Source organism: Alligator mississippiensis, chromosome 1 (genome assembly GCF_030867095.1).
Source record: "Alligator mississippiensis isolate rAllMis1 chromosome 1, rAllMis1, whole genome shotgun sequence".
Classification (NCBI taxonomy): domain Eukaryota; kingdom Metazoa; phylum Chordata; order Crocodylia; family Alligatoridae; genus Alligator; species Alligator mississippiensis.
Window position 1 is genome coordinate 149,764,494 of NC_081824.1, and position 20,783 is coordinate 149,785,276.

General features: G+C 42.4%; 1 protein-coding gene across 1 annotated transcript in view; it reads right to left on the reverse strand.

Moving 5' to 3' along the window:
• Positions 1-427: 427 nt before the first annotated feature.
• EGLN1 (egl-9 family hypoxia inducible factor 1) overlaps positions 428-20,783 on the reverse strand; it is a 58,207-nt gene continuing 37,851 nt past the window's right edge. Inside the window, exons 2-5 of the mRNA XM_014596716.3 lie at positions 14,373-14,492; positions 5,829-5,965; positions 4,073-4,140; positions 428-3,045 (exon numbers count right to left, since the gene is read on the reverse strand). Coding sequence (XP_014452202.3) covers positions 2,981-3,045; positions 4,073-4,140; positions 5,829-5,965; positions 14,373-14,492 — 390 coding nt within the window. The 3' untranslated portion in view covers positions 428-2,980. The remainder of the gene's footprint in view (positions 3,046-4,072; positions 4,141-5,828; positions 5,966-14,372; positions 14,493-20,783) is intronic.

The following is a 20,783-nucleotide window of genomic DNA, read 5'->3' on the forward strand; positions in this document are numbered from 1 at the left end:
AAGGCTTGGAGAATAGCGTTTGTACCCTGCATAAACTAGCATTTAAGGGTGACCCACATTATCACATTTCTGCTGCTCTCAGGAGGTCAAAAATTCAGTACAGGCTGTGCAAAAGCAGATGGAGCAATTACTTACTAAGGAGTTAAACCGTGTCAGTAAGGCTTTTTTTTGCACCAGTGTGGCCACAACATGACCTCCCTCCATTGTACTGGTATAAAACAAGATTGCCACAAACTGCAGGTCACCCACAAACAGTCTAGAAATTGACAACCAGGGTTCCCCCCCCCCAACCTCTTTTTAAAAACAGAAATCACACCCAGATGTGCTAAACAGATGCACATCTCCCCCTCTCACTTTATCAGATTATAAATTAGTTGCTGTGGAATAGGCTTTAAAAAGTTACACAATTACAAATAACCACACCACGTTGTTTTCAAGAACCTTTATACATCTTTTTAATTAGATTAGCTTTACAAGCAACTTGAGAGCTCTTTCATAAGGAACACTGCTTTTCAAATTACACAACTTTATAGGCAATCTGTAAATGAATCCTGAATTTCTTTGCCTGCTATAGATAAAGGTCTCGTATTTTACAGCTGGCTAATGTCATGATAAAAATAGCATTATGAAGCTTTATCTTTAACCAGGACTAAAACACATACAGATCATAAGACAGTTTAAAAAACAGTTTTAAACAAGGACCTGCTGGGTAACAGTGAAGACTGAAGATGCAACTGACATGAAATGAACAGTATCTAAAAAGAAATGGCTGACCTGATCTGATGACCCTTTTGTAATGATTAAAAAAACCCAGAACAGAACGGAACACAGATGGAGCAAAAAAGTTAAGCACTTTTTTTTAACCTGTCTGGCAAGCACAAACCTAAACAGTGATTAGAATTTGATACTCTGCATAACCACAGTAGTACAAGCTTGAATTACAGAGGGACTGAAATGAAAAATTTAAAGGCTTACACTGTACATTTCTGAAACAAAACCCAACCAAACCTCTGGTAAATTATATAAAAAGCATGTAAAAGAAGTGGTGGCTTTTTTTTTTTTTTTAAATGTGGCCTAATGCAGTGCACTGCACTGCAGACCAGACAGTAACGAAGATTTGCACTCCTTGGTCAGGCTGGCAGAGGCACTTACAGTTGAGGTGTTCTGTCTGATTTTTCTGGGAAGAAAGGAGGAAAGAGGAAACAAAACTGCAAAGGCTGAGAACTAATAGAAAGTTGAACAAAACTGGAATTTTGCTGCAAGTTCTCCTAAGTGATATCACAATACTGAATTTTTCCCCCTTCTGTCAGTTTGTCACTAAACGTAATTAGCTTTTTCATGTTTTACATGAACAATAGCAATCCTTTTAATAAAAATTACTGAGCTTTCCATAGAAAAGTTCTCTAATTGAATACAATCTATACAGATGCTAAAATTGTCACAAGTTTTAATATATACAGAAATATTTCTGTACACTCACATTGTTCTGGCTAAGTAAGAAAACAAAAGATAGGCAGAAGAACTGAAGTGGGTGAGCCGATAGACCCAAGAGTCTAGTAATTTTGAATGCCGCCCTTTAGAGTTTGCTTTTTCTTCTCAGACTTTTAAGCTCAGGAACAATCTGAGTTTGGAACATTCATCTCTTAAAAGTAAAAATTTCAAAGGTTTTGGATGTCATCTTTATTTTGTAATGTCAATTTATAACACCCCCCCCACCCCAAACCAAACAAAAAAAAGGATTTTTTTCCCCTGTCTGTATTTATTAGTACTGATCAAAGAGTAATATTGGCTTTTTGGGGGAAATCCTTCAGTAGAGTGACAACCTAAAGATGTATTACAAATGAAGCCCGTGGTGATACACTTCAGCTGCAGTGTACTGAATGTTCTCTTGATATGGAGAAGATCAAGGTGCCAGCCTGCAGATCAAATGGGATACTAACACTGAAAAAGAAAAAGCCTGTGAACATTAACAATCTATTAAGTTGTGTACTAGGGGAGGAAGGGAGAATAGAAAAGAAGACTTAAAAAGGGAGAAAGGTGGAAATTTCTTGTCAAGTACATAAGGTTTTGGGTTCCCCTAAAAGACTAGGAAAGCCCTTGTATATATCCTAGGAACTCAGTGGTATTTACCAGGTCCCCAAAGTTAGAAGACAGCATGGATATTTTCAAGCTCACTTAGTGCCAGTCACTTAGAGAGAGAGCGAGAGCAAGACAACCCTTCCCCTCTGTGGATTTGACATACGAAACCATGAATCAGAAATTACTAACAGTAAGACAGATTTGCTTCTGTTAATGAGTCTCACAGAGGACTGTCAAAACAATACAGCAGCAATCGTTAAAAGTTCAAATTAGTGTAAGATATGAATATGAATATAAAAACAATCAGGTTTCTAGCTGGTAAGTAAAGTGCTCCTTTTCTGACTTTAGGTGTAAAGAAAATTAAAATGATCCTCACTTACTGGCAATTTTTAATATTAAATTAGGTTTTTCATGGCAGAAGAGAACAGTATGAACAGTTTTACAAAAATAGATTGATGATATTTTGGAGAACACTGTATTTTTACTCAATTTTGATAAACTGTACCTGGTCATACAAAAATTACCCAAAATTCAAACCTTTACCATATAAAAAAAAGGGAGATGACTTGGATTCAGCTGGATGACAGGTCTGGCAAAATATAAGAATGGACAAATTCTATGTAGGGCACTTATTTCATGTCCAGATGTGTATAGGCTGTTTCTTGTTGATTGCTTATTCTCTTCGCATAAGCAGTCACAGGTCTGGAGTCACAATCACATAGTACAATGCTTCAACAGTCAAAAATCTTCTATTTGATGCAACATTGAAACACTGCTTCCTTATTAAAATGTTAATTTGTTGTTGATTTTCCTTTATTCCATTATTCACATTCAAAAGTTAATAGACAGCTTCAAGGTTTATTGGGGAAGAGTAGCAAGGGAAGTTGCTAGATCAAAGGCTTTATAAAACATCTTTCCCAATTGAGTCAGAAGGTTTATTAAGTTCGACCCTCACACCTTTTTCACCTGTGGAAAGATAAGAGCATCAACACAATGGTTAAGCATCTCACAAAGTATGGTCTGCAACCCCACCTCCTCGCAGCTGACTCCCCCCATGGTTGACTGCCACTAGTGAGGGGAACTTTGCAGCTATCAATGATTCAGTTGTTCAGGGCAGGCACTTCAATTTATGCATTCCCTGCAAATCAGAAGCCTAGAGCAGAAGAGCTGAACTCCTGCTGTTGCTTTAGGAATGTGAAGAAGTCACCAACTGCACCAGGAGAAACAGAGGTTATATGTAGTCTCTGCAGATTCTGCTTGTATTTAAAATCTAAATAAGAATTCACATCAATTCTGAAAAAGTCAGACAGGACACGGGTTTGCTCAGCTCCTCATGGGGTATAAAAAAAAATCACTATCATAAAGTCAGATTTCAATTAGGTTACTGAGACTCAGGCTCTATATCTATACACAGAAAAATAATTCTGGTCCATCTTTAATGTAAGCCACCAATTACTTCTTACCAATTTCAGGTATCACAGCTGGGCTAAGTTACACCTCCTAATAAAGCTTACTCATCTGAGCAGGAAAATTAAATCAACTTCCTCTTTAGGGGTTAAACCACAAGAGGAAGGCAGATGTTAGCAGTGCGAGACTGGAAACAGAGGAAGTGCCTCAATTCTTTAATACTGTTTTTTATTTTAGCCTTTGTTTTTCAAAAAGCACTCTGTTCAAACGGACATACTCAAGTCCCATCCAAAGTTAAATCATATTCTAATCTTAGGTACTTATCCTCCACTTCTGTAAAACTTGCTAATCCAATGTATTTATCCTGCAAACACCTGCTGAGTATTATGGAACCAGGAAGAGGCATTCTTGCCTTTTTACTGGGAGACTGTAACTTGCCTGAGGCCTCTAGTGAAGCATGCAGACAGAGCAGGGAACAGAATCTTGACTATTCAAGGCAAGTCCCCTCTCTTGTGCCTGAAGGTAAGACCATTTAGATATATTCTTTCAGAAGATCAACAAACAATAAATACATAAAAACAATTACCTGTTAGATATTTTACTTTAGCTCGTGCTCTTTCATCTGCATCAAAATACCACACTGTTATTGCGTACCTGTAAACAAGTACAAAGAAAAGAAGTGAATTGCTTGCAAATTTGGGTGGTGGGGGAAGGGTGCTACAGCCCATTTCATAAAGGTCATCCAACAATTCATTTCAGTCAGTCTAGTTTAATAAAAAGACGGCATTTTATGAGTTTCAGGGGAGTGTAATTTTTCTCTATTAACATACTATTCATCCAAAGAGAACTGCCACCTGAAAGAAGACCAAGCTGGTTTGCCACTGGTGCTATAAAATATGCATCTTTTTGGTAACTACAGTAAAATTATTTTCCAGAAACAATGCCCAGACTCAGGCCATAGCACACGGACTGTGATCACATATTTCCTAAACTAAGCAGAGTCAAGTTATACTGTAGGAAGTCATGTCAGCAATTCACTAGAAGAGAATTGACTGTCCCTCTTCCATAGACATGCTTCTTCTCTGCACGCTGTAGAGCTTACCTAGCAAGTATTATGCAACATACAAAGACTGTTTTGGGTAATATCTTTTATTGAACCAACTGTATGATTGGGATGAAGAATGCATTGCATTTGAAAGCTTGTCTACCTTTATCAGGTCTGGATGCTTTTGAAAACTTGTTTAACTTTATCCCAACCATAGCTGGTCCAATAAAAGATACCACCCAAAAAAGTCTTTGCCTCTTGCATAATTTCTGGACTATCATGGCTACAACAACACTTTAACAGTACTGTAAGCAAGCGTTAGGCACTAGAGAAATACTTTAATAGTTTCAGTAGGTGGCACTCTATACTCTGAATCCATATCCCAAAGTACTAACTGGGGAGCATATAGCTTTGAAGCACTACAAACAGGAGGCCCAGACTTCATATACTTAAGGATCCCATGCTACCTTTTTTGTAAAGATAGCACTGTTAACTCAATGCTTTTACTAAATTCCAGTTTAACTCATTACACTGCCCAGTCAAAACCCCATTAAGTTCTTGTCCTTAGAACTGACAGTCAGTACAGCTATATACCGTTAAACAGCTCATTTGTTCCACCTACGAGGACTGATTGCCATAAAACAAACTTTGCAGACTGCCATGACTGCAAGTATAAATGTTGTAGATTGCTAACAGCCACCTCCACAGCAGCAACTGATCACATTGCTGCAAAATTACCATGCAGTGGTAGCCATAGGCACAGAGCTGCCCTACTATGACTCTGTAAAGAATGGAAGGAAAATTTGCTGGGACTACCCAATGTCAAACATATAATGATAAACTAGGACAGAGGAGAAGATTTAATGCAAAGCTTACTATAATAAGCCCTAACACAAAGCCCACTACAGTCACTGGGAGGACACCCTTGACTAAAATAGGCTCTATATTGGGCCCTATGTGTTCCTAATCCAGCTTTATGAAATTTAAGTTGCCACTGGCATCTCATGTCAAATTTTCAAGTACAGGAGAAAATAAAAGGAAGTCCTTAGGAGAATTTATGGATAACTAGATTTCCTATGATCAATTTCTCATCTCTCAGAAGTCAGCCATGAAGGGGCACTCTGACACCAAAGATGAGAAATACATTTGCAAAAAACTTCTGATATTTAAGCAGATGATGCTTGATAATCAAGCCATATTGTATTATTTTTCCTTTCGCTCCTTGTTTTTATCATGCGTTCTTCTCCTTATAAAGATATTGTCAAATAGCTGCATTTATTAATTTTACTCATCTTACCTTGTAGCAAATGCAGGCTGCACTTCATGAGGGTTGCGACGGTCAGACCAGAAGAACAGCAGTCTATCAAATTTGGGTTCAATATCAGCAAATTGAGCTTTGCCTTCTGGAAATATTCGAAGAATACCTCCACTTACCTAAAAGATAATTTAAAAGTCAAGTACCTGACCTAATCTACCTTTGTAGATTAATAAGTGTTTAAGACACGCATTTACAATAATACATTTCCAAGTATTCAAAATTAAAGATTTAAGTGGGTACATCTACTCATTTATTAATAGTTAACTAACTTAATGTGCTGTAATCGGTGCTACTGGGCATCATCACAGATGAACTATTTTTTTGTGACACTACTGAGCATTAGACAATCTACTGCACATTAGTATGGGTTTTGCCCACCATGCTAATGCACAGTGAAATTAATCTTTTGCGCATTAAGCGTCTCGTGTAGATGTGCCCCAGTAAGTGGCAAAGAATTTGATGAATAAACTGGGTGCCTATAGATTCATCATGCTTTACTTTTAACTAATTTAATATTTTACTCTTACATAACACTTTCCATCCAGTGATTTCAAAGTGATTAACAAGAATTAAATTTACCCATAATTTGTTTTATAAAACACCTTACCCATTTGAAGATTGGGCAAAGTAAAACAGATGCTGTGGTAACCAACAGTAAGCAGCAAATTAACACATCCCAAAATAGCACATAGCAGGGGTCAGCAAGCTATGGCCCATGGACAGGGTCGCCAGCTGTCTGGAAATTTATGGATGACCAGTTAAAGAAAAGACAAGGAAAAAAGACAAGGAACCTAAAATTGCCTGTCCATAAAAATAATTGAGTCTCCGTAAAAAGAAGAAGTCCAGAGCTCGTTTCAAGATTCAGTGCCTAAATGAAGCTACGTTCAGACAGACAGGGACAGAATGCGAGCAGCACCCTGCAGTGAACTATGTCAGGGTTTTCTGGCTCACTGGAGACACTGTAGTTCCTTGGGGCCTCAATGGAGCTGCAGAGCTGGGAGGGGAGAGGAAAGGCAGAAGTTGGGAGCTGTGCTGGGGGGAGGGGAAGAAGGAGGAAAGATGAAGCAGGGCTGTCTAGGAGAGGGGAGCATGTGGTCTGGGATGCAGTCAGACTGAGTAGGGGATCCCTGCAGTGGGGGCACCAGGATGTACAAAGTATTGGTGCTGCAGTAAAAACATGCCAGTGAGAAAAAAAAAAGTGTTGTCAGTAAAAAGTTTAGCGACTGTCAGTAAAAAAAAGTTACAATAATTCTTGGGTTGACAGCCCTGCCACAGAGCCCTGGCTCCAGTGTAGGGGGAGCTGTCTTTGTGGCCCTACCACAGTCAGCTGCCTGGGGCTCTAGCAGAGGGGATGCTGTCCCTACACCCCATCTTGGTGAATTGCCTGGGACTCTGGGCAAAGGGAAGCTCTGTTTGTGCAGAGCTGCAATCAGGCAGTAGGTGCTCTGGTAGAGAAGGGCTTTTGCCATGCCATGCTGCAGCTGAGTAATGGCAGCAGTTGGGTCCTAATGTCTGCCTGTTTCTGTCTTGAGCTGGGTTATTCTAGTGCCCCCACTGGAAAGCATTGCCAACACCTGGCATAAAGTTCAACTACTTGTCAGAGCTGATTTGGATCAGAGCCTCGACACAGTGGAACTTTCCAGCACAAGGCACGGTAAGGCAGGGGAAGTCTCGGCATGGTGAAGAGTTCCAGCGGGGATAGAGTTCCCGCCGAGGAAATGCAGATTTGCATAATATGATTGGCCGATGTTAAATTATTCCCACGTGGCGGCTGGCAATTGGCTCACTAGCCATATAAAAGGTTAGGGGCGTTTCCGCCCTAGTTGGAGAACTCCGCGATTCCCCCTGGAGTGGAACTCCGGCAGCTTGATCACCTGCCAACGACTCCCCGTCGGCGAAGCCTTGCGACGTATCCTCCATGTTGCGTGCCCGAGTTAGACCCGAGCTACCCGGTCTACAAGAGCTCCCCGATTAGCTATTAGAGAGTAGAATTGTTGCAACTACGATTGCCTGCGCTGTATACGACTCTACAGTGTAAGTAAAGCCACCTCTGTTTTTCCAATCGATACATGTCTCGTCTGTGCCTAATTCTGCTCCAGTGGTAGAGTACCCATCTGCCCGTCACGGGATTGCAGCCGCAACCCCAGCTAGCGTTCCTGAGGATTCCCAGTCCTCGATCCCCCCTCGGCCCCCACACTACTAAGACCCACTAGATTTAAAAATAATGAAAGATCAAAACACCCCAAAAAAATCCCCACTTTTACTGCAGTCACTGCTCTTTTCCCTCTACCTCAATCTAATTCCAGATTTTAAGTGGTGGACAAGCACGTGCCACCAGAAAAAGGATGTTAAAACACACATACAAACCTTCTCAATATGCTATTCCTGAATTTGTCACCCCCTCCATCAGCTTGGGCCATAGCAGATAACATAACCACTCATCTTCTAGCCACATATAGCCATGGTAGCTTTTTTAGTATTTGTGCCAGTATGTTACCTCCTCAAAAACTGTGTTTTCCAAAGTTGAACTAATTCAAGACATTGATTTTAGAGATAAATAAAAGCAGCAAGGAGAAAACCTTTACTTATCTTCCCATAGAAAGGTTGGTCATCTTTGCAAACGAATGTAATAGTTGCTAAATATACCTTTATACTAAATTTGATTCTTTTGCTAAGCAAGAGGAAATTACCTATGCACATTTACTTAAAACGTAAAAATTTAGAATCTGAAATAAAAATATAGTCAATCTATATCACTTTTTATTACTTTCTTTGAACACAGAAGTGACATTCATTTTTCCGGATTTTTTAAAAAATTATTCTACATAGCAACAGAGCCGTATATGAAAGGAAATTCAAATTTAATTTAATTATGCTGCTTTTTTAAAACAAACAGTTATAGAAACCTGCCTACAGCTGGAAGGACGCTATCATGTTAAATCAAACTGGGATTTTACTTTTTAAATGCAATATGAATCCTGCCATTTCAATAGAGAATTTAAAAGAACAAGATTTGAGGGCTACCTGACCTGAAACTAGGTCAAACCACTTTGACTTGGTTTTCAGATCTCCAAACTGTATACAAGTATATTAATTAGCACCACAAGGCTGTTCTGAGAAACAGGTCATTTAACTACACACAGACAACATAAAAAGGATGGTTACTTAATTCACCTGCAGCCCATCAAGTGCAAAAATCTGCATACTAGAGCCAATTCTTCCATAATTTAGTACCTCTCACCTTTTAAGTTGGTAAACACTGGAAATGTACTGACTGATTCATCATATGACTTTTAGCTAATCAAAAGTGAACTTTTCTTCTATATATAACAATGGGACCTTGGCATAACTGATTGCTCAGTCCTTAATCTCCCTGCAATGCAAACATTAACAATCTGAATTCCCATTAATTGATTTTGCATCTCATTCACCTATACTGACTCAGGCTTGATGATCAACAATATAAAATGTCACGTCCATCAACAGTCAGTATGGTAGAGGTGATATCTTTTATTAAGCCAACTAGACAGTTGCAAACACAATTTTTCTTTATTTGCAAGCTTTTGGGCACATGTGCCCTTCCTCAGGCATAGGAGAATGCAAAGACTGTAACATTTCTCCTAGGTAGAAATGAAAATTCATATTGTACAGGGCACATGTGCCCAAAAGCTTCCAACGGTTTAGTTGGTCTAATAAAAAGATATTGCTTCTATCACACTGACTGCTTATACTTTTAGACCAACATGGTTAAAACTTGTATCCCTAACTGCATCAAAGCACATTCTTCAAAAGCCGAAGACCCTAGGGGGATATTGATTACAAGTCAGCTGGAGATTATTATTAGGCCTCCATAGAGAGATCACTGGCAGTGATGTCTACAGCCACTACACCCTCCTAGTAGTCTATATCCAGAGCTCCAAATAAATTAAAGGGACCCAAATGATATTCTAGTGTTTTTGGTCATACCATTAACAAGTGCAAACTTTAACAACAACAAAAAAACCCCCTTAAAGTCCTAAAACAAAATGAGGGCAAGGGGTACACGGCAGGATGCCGCACTTGTGCCCCTTGCCCCCCCAGCCAAAGCCCCTGCCCCCCAGCCCTGCTGCCCCTTGCCCCACAGCCAAAGCCCCTGCCCCCCAGCCCTGATATCCCTTGCCCTCCACCCAAAGCCTCTGGCCCCCAGCCCTGATGCCCCTTGCCCCCCACCCAAAGCCCTTGCCCCTGCCGCCCAGGCTCTGTGGCTGCCAGCAGCTACCCCGGCTCTGGCTCCACACAGCTGTGCCGGGTTCATCACCTCCGTGCCGGAAGCGGGGGAGAGACCGAGCCTGCGCTGCCTCAGGCCCTGCCCCCACTGCCTGTTCCAAGGCGTGCCTGCTTGTGCAGATGCGGAGCTGGTGCCAGAGCCCAGCACAGCTGTTTGGAGCCTCCCAGCTACAGCCGCACCGCCTCTGGGGAGCTGCTGCCAGCTGGGATCCCGGGCTGCTCCCAGCAGGCAGCTGGGATGCTGCAAGCCCTGCTCAGAGCAGCCTTGGCTCTGTTGCTGGCAGCAGCTTCCCAGAGCCGGGGCTGGCTGAGGCGTGCCAAGGAAAATGGCCTCGGCATGCATGCCAGGGGCTGCCAACCCCTGGTCTAAGGCATAGTTTCTCAACCCATGGTACACGTATCCCTGGGGGTACACAAGACCCAGGCAGGGGGTATGAGGGTGCTGAAAACCCCTGTAGCAAGGGGGCGCTGACACTCCCCCTGCCGCCACTGGGTTCGTATCTGGCCACTCACCACCCCCATCCTCACCCAAACTGGCCACAGGCTGCTGCAGGGGGGGGGAGGGCAAGCGCACAGATACCCATGAACTCCCCACTGACCCAGTCACAGGCAGGCAAGTTTCTTTCTTTATTCTGCATGGGCTTGAAGTGGGAGATGAACTGAGATGTGGGTTTGAAGTGGGAGATGAACAGGCGATGCCCTGCTCCCCCCTGCACTGTGGGGATTGCCCTATGACCTGGCCCGCTCAGGGCTCAGCTCACTGCATGCACTGAGCAGGCTGCCCCTGCAGCCTGGGGCTGGTGGTGGCACTGGGCTCTTCTTGGGGTGGGCTACGGTGATAGGAGGAGGACTGCTGCCACCCCAATATTCACCATAGCCCTCCCCACACTGCCCCCCCCAGTGCCGCCACCAAACACCAGGAAAAGCCTGGTGCCGCTGTCAGCCCTCATCTGTAGCCAGCCTGGGTTCTGGGCAGCTGCAGCAGGCAGGCTGCAAACAGCTGCACCGGGCTCCACAGCCCTGACATCATCTCCACGCTGGCGGCGATTGCACACATGCCTTAGAGCAGAGAGTAGAGATAGGGTCTGAGGCAGTGCAATCCTCCCACGCTCTCTGCTTTGAGGCATGCATGCAGTCACCGGTATGGAGCAGATGCTGGGGCTGCAGAACCCGGTGCAGCTGTTTGCAGCCTGTCCGCTGCCTGCTGCAGCTGCCCAGAGCCCAGGCTGACTACAGGCAAGGGCTGGCAGCGGCACCGGCCTTTTCTGGGCTGTGCTGCCTCAGGCTGCACTCCTAGGTATGCGATGCCAGAGCTGCCTGGCTGCAGCCAACCCAGGGTAGCTGCTGCCTGCCACAGAGCCTGGGCTGCTCCCAGCAGGGCTTGCAGCCTCCTAGCTGCCTGCTGTAAACAGCTGGCAGCAGCTGCCTCCTTGTCTGTCTGTCTCTCTCTCCCTCTTTTCCTCTTTTTCTCTCCCTTTCCTCCTCTCAAAACTATGGCAAAAAATTTGGCACACTGAGCAGCACTTTAAATTCCCCAGTAATAATTTGGCAGTTCAGTCCTCCTAGCTTTGGCCAACATCACCTCTAGCTGAGGTACATACTTGAGTTGTGCACCCCTGGTGTAAAAGGTGGGAACCTTACCCACACCAGATTTCATAGACATTAGGGCTGGAAGGGACCTTGGAAGATCATCGAGTCCAGCCCCCTGCCCAAGGGGCAGAAAGTCAGCTGGGGTCATAGGATCCCAGCAAGATAAGCATCCAAATTTCTCTTGAAGGTGTTCAGTGTGGGTGCTTGAATCATCTCCAATGGCAGGCTATTTCAGACCTTGGGGGCTCAGACAGTGAAGAAATTCTTCCTTATGTCCAGCCTGAAATGGTCTTGCTGGAGTTTATAACTGTTGGACCTTGTCATCCCTTGGGGCGCCCTGGTGAACAATCGTTCCCCCAGATCCTGGTGAACACCCGTGATAAATTTATAGGTGGCCACCAGATCGCCCTTGAGCCTGCGCTTTTCCAGGCTAAGGAGTCCCATAGCTCTCAGCCTGTCATCGTAAGGTCTGTTTTCCTGACCTCTGATCATGCGCATGGCTCTTCTCTGGACTCTTTCAAGCTTCTCCACATCTGTCATATCACAGCCTTATATACACAGCCCTTTTTTCCAACATATGGCATACATTAGTCTGTAGATATAAAATCCCCTAGAAAAATGAGTGTTGGGGTACTTATTACATTTTTCAGAAGTTAGGGCCAGCAGGACATTGCAAGTTGTGGGGCATGGCTCACTGCAGAATCCAGGGTCTGAAGGCCCTGGTGGAAATGGCAATTGGTAGCAGGAAGGCAAGAGAGGGCTGACACAGGCCCAGTCACCCTCTGGTAACTTCACCCAGTCATCACTGCTGGGGTCCTATATGCCCAGCTGCCAGCATGTGCCCCATGTAGGGGCTACAGCTGGAGCTGCTACCACAGTGCAGAGCACATGGCAGAGGTAGCTGTGTGCCCTGTGCCAGGGAAGGGGCTGCTGCTGCTGCAGCAGGGGTCACAAGGTAACAACAGCTCCAGCTCTGGCTCCAGCAGCATGCAGCAGGGGCTGGACCTGACATCTCTTTGTGCCCTAGGTTGGGGCTGGATCTGGCCTGCAGAGCCCCATGGTCTGGATCCTGCCTGGGGCACATGGTGAGAGTGTTTGACACCCCTGCTCTAAAGCATCCACTCCTGCCACTAGCAGAGACAGGATACTGGGTGACATGGACCAAAAGTGTGACCCAGTATGACACTTATGTTTGTATGTTTGTTATGTTTATTTTAATGATGCCCAATTTTTCCCCCACCTCTGGACTTTGCTCTTAGCCATGGAAAGTAACAAGCAGTAAGTGCAAGTATTAGGGCCATGTTAGACTGCCGGAGTTGCCAGCACAGCTGTGTAAGTAGCATGAAACTAAAGTTGCAGCTCTAGGTGCATGGACAAACATACATTTTTAGCAGCTTCCAAAAGGGAAAGGGAATCTGCTGCTTGGGAACACACAGGGGCCGTTTGACCCTGGATAAACCAAGGTTAAAGTTGGAGTGGTTTTGGTACAACTTGCATGGCTACAGGCTCACAGCAAGTAACAGTTACAGCATAACAGCTACTGCAGCAGCAGCTTCCTCTCCCCTTTGGAAACCACTACAAATGGCCATTTGTCCATGCCCTAATTGATCTATTCAGGAAATCCCCCTAGTGGAGATTTGGCTCAAATCAGTGCAAGTCTCTGCCAGAACAGCTTGTGTAATTTAGGGAGATGGTTTAACTATACCAGCAAATATAAGCCGATATAAGCACTCTCACCAGGGGCTTTACTGGTATAACTCTACTGGTAAAGCCTTTGCAGCAGTGGCTGGCCTGAAATAAACTACCATTTCAGGTGACAATTCCTCTTAGCAAGAAGGATGAGGATAGCAGAAAGAACTGGAAATACAAGGATGTTAGGAAGGCCTTTCACCTTTGTGCAACAGAGCTGTGCTCTCTCTCACTTCCTTCATTGTAACTTGTAAGCAGTACTGCACACAAAAGTTAAAACCAGAATTAATTCTAAACACGTGATGCTGGACAGCATCCAATATCTTTATGTAAAATTTATTCCAGCATACACTTACTGAAATAGCATCAAGGGGAGAGTGGCCTTTATGACATACTTGGCTTCCTTTCATGATTTGAAGAGTATTAGATTCCAGAAAGGAGATATTACAGGCTACCAAATTGATGAAGATGGCAAGTCAACTTTTAGCTTCTGCCTTCCCAAATCTTCCTTAGGCAGAAGGGGTGTTTAAACAGTCTTTTTTTTTTTTTTTTTTTTTTTTTTTAAAGCAGCAACACAGGAAACAAAGTTGAAGCAAATAATTTACTTTTAGATGCATTTCTAAGATGACTTCTGCTCCCTCTCCTGTTATTTTTTTAATACTAATTGGGCACAAGGGCCGTTTGTTCTATTTATGTAATATTAATCTTGTTAGTTATTTCCCCTCTAGCCTTCTAGAAAGCTCTGTTGGCATCCCTCAAAACCCACCAAAAAACCCACCAAAATTGGTGCTTGATATCTAGTACTTCTCACCTACATTTGCAAATTACTTTAATGTAAAGGATTTCAACGAATTTGAGGCAAATAATATGAAGCATGTTTTGAACTTTGAGAGCCAGGAGCAGGAATCAACATGCATATAACATGCACAACAAAACAAGCTCTAAAATCTTTTTTATACAGGAAGAAAAATTACCTACCTTGGCATCCCAGTCTTTATTAAGATAATATATACATGTCACACATCTTCCATCTCCATTTGGATTATCAACATGACGCACATATCCTGTTCCGTTGCCTGGATAACAAGCCACCATTGCCTGCAATCAGAAAATCACATAAATAAGGTAATTTCTTCTGCCCAAGAAAACAGATTTCTACATCAATTTACCACAGTCATTACTTCCCACTTACATCTGAATTTCTTAGAAGTTTTTCTGACTTTCAGCTCTCATTATGACTCTTCCAGCCAATCAATTCTGAAGCCAAAATCAGATTAATCCAAAAACACCTACATGTGAAATATGTTTACAGAAACCTTGTCAAAGCCTACAAAGTAATAGTTTTAAAAGTGCAACTGCTCCAATAGCATAGCTTCTAGTTTACAGCCACAAGAGTGTGGGGAGGTAGTCTATGAGAATGTGTGTTCTCTCCCCCAATAAAGAAACTAATTGCTTGAATAGCCATGATGAGGTACTGTTGTGTCAGGTAATTTCAGTAAGTTCTTTCTGATTTATTTTACTGCATTGTTTTCATTCCTAACAATTAGAATTTAAAGGGGAAAAAGACACACTATTTTGGTGCAAAGATGACAAAAACTTCAGAATGGACATACTTTTTTCAAACCCAACTGTAACAATTAGCCTTGGCAGGTCTATTTTATCCTGTCACTGTTTTCTTTTGCCAAGATATTTCCCTCCTTTAGGATGGCTCTTAACTGTTATATCTATGGAAACCAATTTCAAGGATAGAAGAGATTTCCTTTATGTTCAGCTTCAAGCATCTTGACTAACTGACCAATACAGCCTCAACAGGAAATATCAAGCTAAAACTTTCCAATGCTCTACCTGCTTGACAACTTACTGGCTGCACCTACAAAAGAAAACTGAAACCTTAAGTCAGGGCTGTCCTGCCCAACTTCAGAGGGCTGGGGTCACATGCTGCCCTGTTTACAGGCCTAGAGTCACCCTGTAGGCTCCCAGGATCCCTACTAGCTACTGCCGCATGAGCAATACAAACTCCTTGCTACCATCGCTGCGAGTTAAAAAAACAAGCCTCTTCCTCCCACCCCACCGCTGCATAGTATAAGCAATGCCCCTGCATGCCACATAAGGCCACCTCCACTGCATAAGAGGCCCAAGTCCACCATCTCATGCAAGCCCCTTACTGCTGCCATCCCACAGGCAAGCACCCCTGCACTGTTCTTGTGGCAAGCCCCCCCACTGCCTCTACCCATGCTGCATAAGCCCTACTGGCACAGTACACAGATAGCAAAATGCCCCCCCTCCAATTCCCCCACCTATACAAACAGCCAACTTACTGGACCCCTCTAGCTGTGCTGCCCAGCCCCAGAGTCCCTGGCTACTGCTGCTAAGCATGGGGGAGTGACAGACAGGCAGGAGCCCGTGGGCTGCACATTAACCCTGTGGTCCATGGGCCACCAGTTGGACATCATTTTTTAGAGGTGGATTTTTTCTGGTCAGATATGCCACAGAAGTTCCTCTATACTTCCTAACTAATAGTTAAGATGGATACATATGCCGGTGGCAAATTCCATTAGTCATCTAAAATAAAGAGTGAGCACCTAAAAAGTAGAACATAAAGGCTTTTACAAATGAAGTCAGAAGCTAATCACGTTGATTAGGTTTGTGTAATCTAACTCCTGCAGAAATAAAGAGGAGTCACTACTAGTACTTTCAATTAAAATAGAAATGGGACCTTAATTCCATTTTGCATACGGTCTGTTTCTCATATGCAATGTCTGCAATGACTGATGAACAAAAACGATTAAGGGCACTCCTCTTCTAGCTAAAAAACAAAATACAATTCTTCTCCACAATCTATGGCAAAATATAACACCTTTTGTAATTTTTTAAACAAATGTCAGTAAGTATTTCTCTAATATAGTGGGGCACTTCTTTAAAGTCATTCAGCATAAGAACACTTTTATTCCAAAGACAGACTAAGTTCCTTGAGTGAATTTGATATCTTTTATTAGACCAACCCAAATAGTTGGAGGATAGTTATTAAGCAAGCTTTCGGGTTCAAAAACCCTTCGTCAGGCTAAGGAAGTTTCAGCAGTTGGTGTGTGCTCTTCCTGGATGGAATGAAAAGTAAAGAAGCCAGGGGCTGGACTGGGCTGGGCTGGGGAGTCAGTTGCCAGGCAGATTATAATGTATCAAAAATCCAATGTCTATATTTAGTCCATGATCTCTAGTATCCAGGAGGCTGATGAAATGGAGCTCGTAGGCTCGTCTCTGGGAAGTGTTGTGTAAGTTTCCCTTAAGGATCAGGACTGAGAGACTGGAGAGAGAGTGGCCCTCCTGTGAGAAACGTGCCCCCACTGGTAATTGGGTATTTCTGTCTTTGATAGATTTCCGGTGTGCGTTCATTCTGGTGCGCAGTTGTTGTTTGGTCTCTCCTACGTATCTTCCATCAGGGCATTTGGTGCATTGGATGAGATATATTACATTTCTGCAGGTGCAGCTGTAAGATCCAGGGATGCTGACGGCTCTGTTGCGGGGTGTAGTAATTGTGGGGATGGTGGAGATATGTTGGCAGGTTTTGCATTTCTTGTCATGGCACAGTCTGGATCCTTTTGGTGTGTTCTGGGCTTGAGGAAGTTTGCTTCTGGTGATGAGGTTGGCGAGGTTCAGTGCTTGTTTGAAGGCTAGGATGGGTGGCTCTGGGAAGATCTTTTTAAGAATAGGGTCTCTTGCTAGTATGGGTTGCAATTGTTTGAGGATTTTCCGTACAGGTTCAAGGGAGGGGTGTTATGTCATAACCAGCAGTGTGAGATTTGTGGGGGGTTTTCTTCTGTGCTGCAGCAGTTCTCCACGTGGTATCCGGGTGGCTCTTTCAAACGTGCGATCTCTCTCTCTGGATGAGTGTCCTTGTTGGGTGAAAGCCCTTTTGAGATCGGTGAGGTGGCAATCCCGGGTGTTCTCTTCAGTACAAATGCGGTGGTATCTGAGAGCTTGGCTGTATATCACAGCTTTTTTGGTGTGTTTAGGGTGATTGCTGGTTCTGTGCAGATATGTATATTGGTCTGTGGGTTTCTTGTATACTGTGGTCTCTATTTTACCCTTCTGGATACTGATCATCGTGTCTAAAAAGGAGATGTTGGTGCTGGAGTATTCTAGAGCAAGTTGGATGGAGGGATGGTGATTGTTGAATTTCTGATGGAACTCAATCAGAGATTGTAGGTTTTCAGTCCAAATGATGAAGATGTCATTGATATATCTTAAGAATAGCAAGGGTTTGATGGTGCAGTTCTTGAGGAAGTCTTCTTCCAGGTGGCTCATAAAAAGGTTGGCATACTGTGGGGCCATTTTAGTGCCCATAGCTGTTCCCATCATCTGGAGGAAGTGTTGATTATTAAAAGTGCAATTGTTGTGTGTGAGGATGAAGTGTATAAGGTCAGTAATATCTTTGGGTCTGTATTCTGAGTTGTAATCTTGTTCCTGTAGATATGTAAGGCAGGCTTGGATGCCATCCTGGTGTGGGATGTTGGTATATAGGCCGGTAACGTCCATGGTGGCTAGGAGTGTGTTGCTGGGAAGGTGGTCTATGTTTTTAAGTTTCCGTAGAAAGTCTGTAGTGTCTTGTACAAAACTTGCTCTGTGGGGGACAAGCGGTTTTAGGATTGATTCAATGAAACCTGATATTTCCTCAGTTAGGGTCCCATGGTTGGATATGATAGGTCTGCCAGGGTTCCCTTGTTTGTGGATTTTAGGGAGCATGTAAAAAGTCCCCAGGTTAGGTAGAGTGGGGATCAAGGTCTGTAGTTTTTCTTGTAGTCTTGATGGAAATGATTTGATGGTATTGTTGAGTTTTTTGCTGAAAAGGGGAGTAGGATCTTCTTGTAGTTCCTTGTAGTAGGTGGTGTCAGAGAGCTGTCTCTTGGCTTCCTTTATGTAATCCTCACCGTTTGGGATGACTATGGCTCCTCCTTTATCTGCTGGTTCTATTACTATTTGGTGGTTACATCTTAGAGATTCTATGGCCTTTTTCTCTGGTAGAGAGAGGTTGTTATGGTGGCGTGTGTTGCTGATTATTTCATTGTTCATTCTTTCCCTGAAGCAGTCAATGTAGCAGTCATGGTTAGGGTTTCATCCACTGTGAGGTGTCCAATCTGATGTTTTTTGGGGCTTTTTGGCATTGATCCTTTCCTGAATGTTGTCAGAGGATGAGTTGTTGTTGGGAGTGGGTTCATTTTGGTCATGGAAATATTTTTTGAGGCGCAGGCGTCGGAAGAATTTTTCTAGTTCTCCACATTGAAGTATTTTATTAGGGTATTTTTCTGGACAGAAATTTAGGCCTTTAGAAAGGACAGATTTTTCAGTTTTATTAAGCGTGTGTGTGGAGATACACTCTCATATTTTTCTCCAAGCCAAAAACAAACTTGTATGAAAAATCTTAATTTTAATATCCCACCATGCACTTTAACTGTATTTTTAAAAGGAGAAAGCAAGAAGCTGTGACTTTTGCATCTTTTTGCATAAGGTATAATGTTCCTCACCTTCTATTCTCCCAAGGATTAAGATTCAGCTTTAAATAAGTTCCACCGGGGCAGGGGGGAGAAGAAAGCAATATCCCCAAACAGGCTGAAGTCGACTAAAATAAACATTCCACAGGGTTGATGAAAATCACTGATACTGGAAAACACTCATCCCTATACCCTTTTGTTTCATTTATAACGTTTTTATTTTTAAATAAAATAATCTTGTTTAAAAGGAAACCTGAATTTAAACCAAAATATGTTAAGGCTTAAACTTCTCACTTAAAATATTTAAATAAAAAATAATATATGATGAGTCCATGTGCCTATCAAAAGCTAACTTAAAGGCCACACACTTATTTTATATAATCAGGAAAAATACTCAAGTCAAGCTATCTGACACAATCGGACAAGAATATATTAAGGGCTTGATCCTGTGAAAGATGGAGATGTAGAATAATAGGTATTACAAACAGGTAAAATGCCTTCCACTACATATAAACACACACACATCTACTAGTTTTGAAAGTAGACAGGAGAGCCCAAGTAACTTAGGAGAGGGTCTTATTTTCAAATTTTTAAATTTAGCTGTAAATATGGACATGTTTTGATAAAAGTATGAGGATTCCTCAGAGTAGAGACAGAAGGAGTGAAGATGGTAGGACACCGAGTCAAGATTTAGGATTGTGACTGCTTAGCTCCATGTATTAATTACAAATAGGAAATGATCCTTCTACATTTTCGTACACAAAATCCAACCTATCTTTAACATTTAGATACCTACCTACAGGCTTCCAGGCGCACATCTACATGAGACACTATGTTGCCAAAGCAATGAATGCTACTGCGCAGTAGCCACTAAAAATAACCATGTGGTGATGGGACTGTGCAGTAACGCTGGTTACTGTACAGTCATTTACTTCTTGGTTAAGCAATTACTAAATGACTGCGCAGTAACAATTGCAGTCAGTCACTTGTGTAGACTATATCTACCTAGACACTATATATCTACCTGGAGGCTTATGTATATAGCAAAGGCTATATTTTCATTTTTATTGCTTTTATCATTAAGAAGCAATAAATACAAGTTTAAAAGTGAACCAGCCTAAAACAGGGAAATATATTCATACTGAACAGAAAAAGTAGTATTGTCGTAGAAGTTATAAAACCAAAAAATGTTGAGCTTAAAGTTCCTATAAAAACCTAATCCCTTGAATGTATTCATCATCACAGGGTCCCACATTATGTAAATAGCATAGCATAATGTTATCTAATATTTGGCAAGGTCAGTATTTAGCAATGCTGCCCCAGGAAGATTAACTCAGTGCTGTTTTGATTTTGTGGGTTTAAGATGCCAAACAATGTCATATAAGTTCTGTAATTTCCTTTTTTTAGAAAAAAGGAATGAAAAAAAATGGAAGTTGGGTTTGAAGAGGAAGACATCTGACTGCAATAGAAAGTCAACGTTTTCTTCTGAAAAGTGTCAGTCTACCAGAAAACCAGATAATGACTGTATGGAATTTGCACAAGACTGGAAGCCAAGGAAAGTTTTTGCTGGATCCTATCCCACCAACACCCATCTCTAGCTGTTCATTACATTCATACTCGAAACAGCTTTCAACAGTGAAAATACGAATAAACTGTACTTTGAGAAGTGCTATGCAAGTCTATCAGCCATTAATCACCACCCAGGTGATACAAGTACTATTAAACTCATTTAGCAGTGGAGACAACTGAGAAAGAGGGGAAGAGAAACTGACTGACAAAACTGCAGGCCATATATATATTTAGGCACCTAAATCTCACTAGAAAAAAAGAAGGGGGGGAGGGAGGAGTAAATAAATAAATAAAGCCACATATCTAAACAGCTTTTTGGCTCTTCTGGACCTTG